Source organism: Cinclus cinclus, chromosome 1 (assembly GCF_963662255.1).
Source record: "Cinclus cinclus chromosome 1, bCinCin1.1, whole genome shotgun sequence".
Taxonomy (NCBI): Eukaryota; Metazoa; Chordata; class Aves; order Passeriformes; family Cinclidae; genus Cinclus; species Cinclus cinclus.
In genome coordinates this window covers 112,257,518-112,267,447 of record NC_085046.1, presented here as the reverse complement: position 1 = coordinate 112,267,447, position 9,930 = coordinate 112,257,518, and the positions used below count along the sequence as shown (strand labels likewise).

Sequence of the window (9,930 nt, the reverse complement as noted above, 5' to 3'; positions counted from 1 at the left end):
AGTACTATCTTGGCAGGCAACTGGGGAGGAGGAGTCTTCTTTAAAAGGCTCTGAAATTGTGTTGTTAAAAAAATATATAAATAAAGCAACAAACCTTTTAATAGTGCTTTGAACAATCATCCCTTTCATTCCCTTATGGCCTTTTGTGCTTCTGGCTTTTTTATTATTTAGTGTGCTTCAAAGAAAAAAAATTCCAAATGTTTTATGTTAAGCCATTAAGAGTTTATTTGGGATGAAAATAAATAAATAAATGTGATGCTAGCAGTTGGGACTATGAGCACATGCACTGTTGCCTGGCAGAGGCAACCTGTAGGAGGCACATCAGAAGGCCAGAATAAGCTCCAGTAAAAGACCAGAACAAAAGCATCAGCAGCATCTGTTTCTGGTTAAGTACTTTTGCAGGAGCCTGACTACTGGAGTGGTTTACCCAGCTTTTATCCGTTTCAAATTCACCTCACCCCTCTCCACAGAATCACTCCAAACTGTAATTCATGGTAATTACATGGAACAGGAGGAATTTATTTTTTTTAATTTTTGGTTTGGTTTGGTTTAGTTTTTGTTTTAATTTTACACCACCTGATGGGAGCATGTGACTGGTTGATCCAATGTTGGTCCTGGAGTTATGAGATACGTAGTGAGATACGGTTTTATCCATGACCTGCCTCATTTTTTTGTGTGTGTGCATTTTGATTTATTTTTTAAAGTAATGGGTAAATAGCCAGAAACAGCCTTTTGTTACTTTATTTCTTTCTACCTCCTTCTATTTTTGTTTGCCAGCTTTGTCTGTCATCCCCAGAGAATTCAGTATCAGGCTGATGACTACAGCTAGGTGTCCTCTCTGTGCATAGTTAGTATCAATCTTTCTTCATCTCAGTTCCCTGGTGGAGCTGTTTGGGAGAGAGAGAGAGAGAGAGAGAAGAGTCTTGGGCATTAAACACATTATTAGGCTCACATCTTAGCTCTCAAGTGAGGGATTTGGCAAATCATTATCAAAACTTGAACTTTCTAACCCTCTTTTTCCATGAGGTTGAAGAATATGGCAATTCTTGAAAAGTGCACACATAGACTGAAGCTGGTCTTCTTAAATTAATAGATTTTAAGAGGTAGGTAGATAGGAGGAATTTCTAATTTGAGCCTAACTTTGCTGTCTCAGTTTTGAGACTCATGAATGAAACAACCTGATAACACTTGTGAAATTCAATGGTGTCAATCATAGTCCAAATCTCAAAAATTCAGGGAACAGGTGTCCATCTCTAGAAAGGATTTAAAGGAAGGCAGTGCCAAAAGGACACCCTTCAATGAGTGCTGTTTTGTTTGTGGGACATAGGATGTCGCATTGCAAATGACAAAAAGAGCTTCTGGCACAGATAACCTCAGATGTATCAAAGAACAGAAATCTACAGCATTAAACAAGAGAACATGAAACTGTCTCTCTAACACAGCGGCATCTCCACTTTTTGCTCTCTTGCAACAGTGTTGCTGTTTTTTAGTAGAATCATAGAATATCCTGAGTTGGATGGGACCCACAAGGATCAAGAAAGTACAAAAAAATTTCTGTTGGAATTATATGAAGGAGTATAATCTGAACACAATTTTAATTGCTAGAGTCCTTTAACTCATGTAGTTTGGTAGAGTTCCCAATAGAAGTAAAGTGTACCTTTCAAAATTTTGTTACAGGATCAAGAAGAGAGAAGAAAATGTCATCAGATACTTGGACCTGAGAGGCTTAATGCTTTATAGACCTGGCTTTTGTGTACAGCCCTCTGTATGCTGGTTCTAACCTATTCAAAAATAGGTACTAGACTGCAGAAAAAGCTCAAGAGGAAGATGTAACTAAAGTTTTCCCAGTCTATAAAACAGGGATTGTAAACTTTCTGACCTCATAGTGATAAGTGAAAATAATCAACTTAGTGCACTCTGTAGTATTTGAGTAGGCAGGGTATGCATTCCTGAGATACAAAAAAATTAACTGGAAATTTGAGGTTTTTTGGGAAAGGGGAAGACTATATGGATACTTTTCTATAGTACATTAGTAATTTTAATGAGATTAGAAGAATTTATGCTGTAAACTTGAAATATAAAAAACCCCTCAAAGATCAGTGGAAAACATCCTATTGGCTTTTTAAAGTCTAGACTAAAAATCAATAACTGGTATAATATCTTCAGCTATTATGGAAAAGTGAAGGTTCACTTGATATCTGTAAATAGTTGCTTTTGGAGAATGGTACTGCTTGACAAGGCACAGCTCTAACCAAAAACTGGTTGGATACTGAGAAACAATCATATTTGTTTTAAAAATCCTGAGTTACTCAGACAATTTTTTTTGTAAGGTTATTCACGTTTAGTATTTTAGAGACTTTTTTTCAAGCTTGCATACATGAAACGCATCTAGGTATCTTAAGGGTTTATGTATTTCTAGAAAATCTTTACAGTTTAAAAGCTACACTTTTGTTACCCAGTTTTGGTCATGGACCATTCAGCTATTGAAGAATATCAGCAGTTGAATGTACTTTAGGTCATACCTGGAATGATATTTATTCCTGGAATATAGGTTTGGAATAACTTATGTCACATACCTATAAATGCTTATAAAGATGCAGATCAAGATCCCATAAAAGAAATTTTGTGAGTTTATTTTACAACATAATGTCTCATATTTTCCTCTTACAAAACTATATTGCAGGTGTTTTATAACAGCTGTCTTTTAGACCTTTAAAACATATATAAAAAATATTTACTAAAGAACTGTTAAGGAAGAAATGATGAATGGGAAGGGATACCTTGGAAATAAGGAGTGAGGATGGTTTGGATTGTGTGGCAAAAATAGGATTCCAGTGCTCTTCTGACACTTAAAGAATAGAATTACAGAGGGACTAATGAGAACAATTATCTATCCTTCCAAATCTGCAAAGAGTTATTTGTGATTTATTGTAAGTAAAAGGAAAGGCGCTGGAGTGTCTTGGTGTGAGCAGAGGCCAGTGGTTAGGACTGGAAGTGCTGAGTCTGTACGGTAATTCTCTTCCTATAGGGGGCTGAAAAAGACATTTCTGCTTCTCTGTCAAGGTGTGGCTTTGGAACTAGTAGGGTAAGAACTAGTAGGGTCATGGAGCAGAGTAAGTCACTGAGTTTGTCAGTTTCTGTGATGAGTCTGGAAGACGCTGAACTAACTTCTGCTACTTAACTGAGCTCCAGGGTTCCGAATCTAGGTCCTGTACAAATCCCATATGCTCCTTTTAGATCCCTTCTGGAAGAAAATAAAGCTTATAATGAGGAAAATCCTGTCCAAGAACTACAGCAAATGCACCCAGCAGACTAAGCAAGACTGAAGTTCTGCTTCAACCTGATCAAAGCAAATAAAGCATAACATTAAGACAGAGTAAGAGTATCTCCCCCCTCCTCCTCCTCCTCCACCTCCTCCTCCTCTGCACATACAACTTGTTTACAAAAGTGCCTTGTAGTGACTGCTGGTGGTGTCACTCCGTCCCATGCCCCAGAGCTATCACCGGGCCTCATGGGAGATGTGACTACAGCATCGGGCATGGGACTGTTTGTTCACTCACTTTCTGTGAAGAGAGTTTTGAACTGTGTTTTGAATAGACAGCATTTTCTTTGTGTGGTTGGTAAATAACACAGAGCAAAGTTAGTCAGCAAGTTGCATAGCTTCTGCATTCTGATTCTTTGGAGCCCTTTTGTACCAAGCTTGACAGGATGTTTTTAACAGAATGTGACCTCACTGGGATACCAGAGGTAAGGAAAAAAGTTATTGGGGCTGTTGTGGAATATTTTGCACAGAGCTGGCCGAAAGTACTGCTTTAAATGTCTTTTTGGAAAGACGATGGTCTCATGGTGATCCAGTCAACACCTCGCTCAGTAAAAATCAATGTCTTTCAGCCCTTTGTTAAGTTATAGGAAGCCTTAATGAGATTTGCAATTTCCCACATGTGGAAAAAGAGCCTGATTTGCAAATCTCAGAATAATAATGTACTTGCTCATTGAGCAAAGGCCCAGTTCTAGAGCATAAAAATATTTTCTTTCTAACACAGCACAGAATAAGCAGATCAGATCCAGTTGTTCATCCAAGTCCTAGAAGCAGCAGCGTGAGTATCGGAGCGGTGGCAAACCCAGCAGGACCAGGCAACGTCAACCTTGCGGACACCCATCCTCAGTCCCGGGGTGAAGGTAAGAGGAAAAGCGGCGCAAAGCAGGATCATCCAGCTCTCTGGGAAGGACCAGGATGTGTTTTCATCCTGGCCAGTGAAGCTGAGGCTGCTGCTGTTCACCGTGCCGGGAGGCAGAGCGGAGGGGGTGGGTGCCCTGGGGTGCGGGTGGTGCGGGCACCCCCTCTCCTCCTTCTGCTGGCACCTCCGGGATGCTGGGGAGCCCCGACCTGCTCCAGCCCTCCAGGGCTTCCCCAGGCTGCTGCCCGGGCTCCAAGCACTCGCAGGATGGAGTGGTGACAGCTTCAGCTGCAGCAAAAGAAGGGAGAGACGTATGAGTGCTCAAGTCAGAGAATGTGATTAAAAAAAAAAATAAATAAAGTGGATGTCACATTCAGATATCTATACAGTATAAAATAGGATAGATTTGTGCTGAATATCTGAGTGATTTTTTTAACATTCAGGATCTAGAAAGGTTTTTATGGAAAATGAAAGAAAAATGCATTACTGCACAAAATAGCTTCATGAATGTTAGGGATCTTGCTGCTCTGAAATTGAATTAACAATATGTGATCTGCCTTACTATTCATATCAACAGGACAACAAAGCTTCATTGTTTTTCTGTTCAGCAATTGTAGGGGTTTTTTTTTCCAGACAGCATAGGTGACTTAAAAATTGTAAAAGTTTGTTTGGAGTCACTCGTGGAGCAGAGGAAATGAAGTTCTCATGATATGTAAAACTGCTACTCTCACTTAAATAATTTCATAACAAAGAGATCTAAAAATATGGTTTTAAAATTAGAAAGTTTGGGTTTTGCTGACAACGAAAGTGTTCTTTGGTAAATGAGGATGGAAAAGTTTGCTCATTTACTTATGACTAACTAGAGTTGCTTTTTACTGTAAAGCACATAAAGAACAAGGGCTTTGTTTTTTCTTGTGATCAGATAAAAAATGGATGGTTTGAACTTCATTTAGTTGCATAAAAGATGTGGTGGGTGCATCACTCCTCCCAGTAAGACAGGATGAGGACTTTGGTTTGACAAAGTGTTTACAGTGGTACTTTTATATTTCCAAGCCTGCTACTCTACTTCAATCCACTGGTTGTGGCTATAAAAGCTGCAAGTTCTGTCCTAACTAAAGCAAATATTTGTACTGAAGAACCTTCTGGAGAGAAGCATGTTTTGTGAAGCAGAAGTATTTCAAATGGGGATGATTAAAGATGCTAACTTTATATTCACAACTTTGGTGTTTGTATTGCAGTCGTAATTCTGATCTTCGTTATAGGTTAGATGCTTGGAATTGTATAATAAAACCCAAGATTTTATAAAGCAAACATTTAATTACAATTGAGACAGGAGATAGCATTTAAATTAAAACAAAATAACAAATTAGTAATCATAAATGTGTTAAGATAGAGTTTTCAGATTTAATATCTACCTACAGCTCCATATATACTGTGGGGTGTTTTTTTAACAGATGATTTTTCATAATGTCTCATTCACTACAGATAAACTGCCACCAATAGGTTTAAGTTTGATCTTTTTATGACAGTCAGTCAAGGAGAAGTGAGCAGGGTGGGATGCAATTTACCTCATCCCTAAATTTGAATAAAAGAGTGCAGAAGTTCAATTAAATTGGATTATTTCATACTGATGAAGCATAAAGTGGAGAAACCAGTAGAGGTCAGTGCAGAGTGTGGAAATGGAAGGAGAGTGCCAAGGCTTTGTGTATTTATGCTCTCTACTTTTGATCTTTAACTTTTCCTTTAAAATGGGGTAAAGGCTTACAGTGACTTACAGCCAATATTCTTATCCTCTTCAAAAGATAGATTAAACATACTTGTGAAAATCTGATAATGTCACACTGCCTAAACAGATCAATTTAAGAAACAAAACACACTTTGTTGCATGTTTTAGCTAGCAGACAGATGCTGGAAACCTTATTTGGTGGAATCATTATTGAAACCAGTGTGCAATACTTATTTCATATATTTTAGTGACAACTACATCTAGCTGATGGCTATTTAGCACCAAAAAAAGTAGGAGAAAGTATAATTTTTAGGGAACAAGTTTTCAAATATTTGAAGTTAGAGTAACAACATAATTTTTCTCATTTTTGGTAAAATCTTTTGATAATTATCATTATGCAATGTTTTAAAAGTCTTGTCTTCATGTATATACATAGATATGAAGGGGTTGTGGGGATGCGGACTCTGCATAAAGTTGAATTATCTTTTGTTTCTCTTTTTAAAGCCATTGTTTTCTCGTGGTTTCCTTTTGTGATTTAAAGCAAGGAAAAGAATCACTGCCTATAGTCTGTGCATGAAAAGATCCTTCAATATATACTAGCTGTAAAATCTCCTCTCTGAAAAGCTTCTGTTCAAGCTGTTTTCTAGAAAGAGCAACCAGCCTGTCCCCATTCTATTTCCTTACACTTTAAATGAGTACTTTGAAAAGTAGTAGAATCGTGATTGTTGAATAACAAGGAATTGCAAAAAGATTATGGCAAGATAAAAGGGGTTATGTTCTACTTTGATTCTAATACCAATTTACATCTGTTGTTTATGATTTTAGGGAGAAATTTCCTATATCTTTAAAGAGAGTAGAGCCACACAAAGAGTAAATATTCTTGAAAATCCTCTTCACTTGTTCTGCTTACCTTTCATGTGCTTCTTTAAATTGATCATGGAGGCATTGGAAAGAATCCAACACCTTTGAAAATCATACTTTCCTTTCATTTGCTATATTATGCTCTTAAAAGTGATGGGAACCAGACAGAGGCTCTGCAACCCTTCCTCACAGGCACTTGTGCTGTGTGCCGTGAGTGTTAAGGAAGCTCCAAGGGCTTTAAAGGGAGGATTACTGAAGGGGAGGGATTCTCTGCTAACTGGAGCAGCTATCAGGAGTGTAAGTTGAAGTGGGAAGGAGAGAGAAGTGTTACAAATTGCTGTTGCTTATCTGACCCATGATATGTTTTTTGCTACAATACTCTGTATAACATCACACATAGGTCTTCTAACCCGTGAGTTTTCATGTCAATGTCTCCCTTTATATGTGCAGCATAAAGTGCTGGATTTGCTGAAGCCAATGGAGTGCTCCTGTTTAAATCAGTGAGACAAGAAGCTCTACAGGCTTGGTTCACCTTTTTTTTTTTTTTTTTTCCCCTGGGGCAAAGGAAACTTCGAAATAATCTTATTTCTTTCATAACACGGGATCCAATCTAATAGAGTGGCATATAACTAATGGTATGTCAAATGACAATTTCCAGTCCATTAAGTTCAAATTGTAACCAAAACTTTGCACTCAATTCTTCTCAATTAATTTCTTATTTAAAACTGAAGGAATAACTTTAAGTACTGTTTTCACTCCTGGATTTCATTGTGTTTTGAAAAAATAGTCTTGAGTCCAAAAGTCAAATCCACCTTCTGTCCCCACACAGGCTTCTGTTGTCCACAGCATTTTGACAAATGATATTTTCCAATTGGCTTTTACATCTGTCTCTCATTTTTTGTTGGTTAAAAAGGCTGTGAGAAGTTGTATTCACCTAAGCCACAGTGGAAATGCTCAGTTGCAGTAACGGATTCTCTTCATTAGTTGTTGTTGGGAGGGATCCCTTCTCCTCAAATGCCTTTCCTGAAAAGTAGTGCAGAGGTTGAAATTTAGGTACTACTTATAATACTCAGTGCTCTGGTTTTAGCCATTGGATGTTGAAGTCCACAAGTCCAAGTAGACTTTTGCTTCAATTAGGTTTGCTTGGTTGTTAAATTTCATCAACCTCTAGTCTGCTTTTTCTTTTTCTTTTGTAACATATTGAATATTAACCCTCAAAATTCAGAGACCAGAATAATATTGCTGAAAATGTGTAGTTTAGTCAAGTGTAAAGCCAAACTAGAAGTTTGGTGTTCTTATCTGCATCCTGACCAAAGATAGAAAATTGCAGCCGAGCTACTCATAACCAAGAAAAAGGTCTGTTTATCACTGAAGTTCCTAATCTCTCATGGATCAATGTCTGATATTTTCTTGATTGTGGTATTACATTCATACATACAGGTATGGTAACATCGTGTTATCATTTTTTGTTTCTTTCTCTCTTTCTCTTCTAATGTCCTTGATTTATTTTTTTCTTTTTTTTTTTCTTGTCTTTTCTTTTTTTCTGGTTTATAGAAGTTCTTCCCTGCAAAGTAGCTATGCAAAGTTAAATTATCCTGGCACTGTATGTTTGTTTAAAACATGCAGTTTAAAAGCCACATTTATGTTTGTTTAACTCAGGGATATGTTTCTTCATTTTTATTGCATATGGGTGTAGGGATGACAACCAGTATCTTTATCTTTTACCTGAAGGTATCTGAAGGTATCTGTCATTCAGCTATAAAGCTTTTTATTCTGTTTAGGCACATATAAAAAAAAAAGAATGTGGGTTTAAGTCCAGAAGAGAATAGCACTGATTCTGTCAGTGGTGATCAGTGACCGCGATAGCAGCACTAGTGAAAATCTTCTTGTGCATACAAGGAAACTGTAGCATTTCCACCAGCAATTGAATAAATTCAGGCTCCTTGCTGGTAATTACATTATCAATCTTCAGAGTGTGATATAAATAAATTAGAGCCAATAAATTGGAATGATAAATGTGGGCAAATAAACCCTAATTTCAAACATTCGATAGGGAGGAAAAAAAGATAGGTTTTTCATCCGTTTTGTGAAAAAATGGACAGCCTAAGAAACTGGTATAATTTCAGGAAACGTAGACATATATTCAAGAAGTGTCATTATAACATTTTCATTTTTGGTGGTTCTATTATTTTACTGAAAAATGTCTATGAATATTTATTCCTAATGTGCTTTAAGAATCAGAAATGGTGATTTTCCCTGATTATATTAGATTGGATCACGTAGCATGTAGTTCGGGTGTTTTCCACTTTATTCTGGATTTCTGTTGGGAGTTTTTTACCTGCCCTTTTCACTGTGTATCTCAAGTCAACACTAGGCTTTTGTTTTTCATTTTTTCACTTTCTCATTTTTCAAGAACAAACTTAATACTCCAGTCTAAAGTCTTGATATTTTTTGACTTACACTGAAACCCATACAGAGCTGATACAAGTCTTGTGTGTCTTACATATCCTGGGAACAGAAAAAAAAAAAAAACAAACAAGCCAAACAAACAACTTAGGTGCTGTGGTGACCTATGGCTAAGGATCTGTATGATCTCGATACTAAATCTGAGGAATATGCAGTATGAAGGCTTTCTAGAAATCCTGAAAATTATTCCCCTTTCCTAGAAAATTCCTCGTATTTCTCTTACACGTACGTTCTTCTAGGAGTTTAACACTCACTCTGCTAAATGTAAACAAAAGAAGTGTGAATTCAGCTTTTGTAATGCATATTCAAATTTATTCTTACAAGCAAAACCACTTCAAAATATATTTATGTTTTTAACAAGTCTCATCTAACATTGAATCTTATATTTTGCTCTACTGTACAGAATAACCCATCAACAGTGGAACAGTTCAAGGTCCTCTGTAGTAGATGTTTGTGATTAGTCAATATAGTGCAAGGGTTTATAAAGAATAGGCTTCATGGAATAGAAGATATTTAACAAGTACATTTCCATTTTATTTTTCTTACTTATTAGAAAGGTTTAGAAACATTTAAAAGGTTTACCTTTTCCTTTTTTATTTTGATGGTGCATCACAGTTTCAATTTTATGAACTAGGTTTTCCCAACACTGTAAAAATACAATAAATAGCAATGTTATTTGAATACATTATTTTACTATCC

General features: G+C 36.7%; 1 protein-coding gene across 3 annotated transcripts in view; it reads left to right on the top strand.

The window, feature by feature from the left end:
* The first annotated feature begins 3,684 nt into the window (after positions 1–3,684).
* Positions 3,685–9,930, top strand: part of ST18 (ST18 C2H2C-type zinc finger transcription factor) — a 167,625-nt gene continuing 161,379 nt past the window's right edge. The window contains exons 1-3 of one of the 3 annotated variants that reach the window (XM_062501603.1): positions 3,709–3,747; positions 4,044–4,139; positions 7,568–7,582. In XM_062501603.1, coding sequence (XP_062357587.1) covers positions 3,709–3,747; positions 4,044–4,139; positions 7,568–7,582 — 150 coding nt within the window. Of the gene's footprint in view, positions 3,748–3,843; positions 3,898–4,043; positions 4,180–7,567; positions 7,583–9,930 lie in introns of those variants that run through there. The other 2 variants (XM_062501612.1, XM_062501592.1) reach the window with 2 other exon arrangements.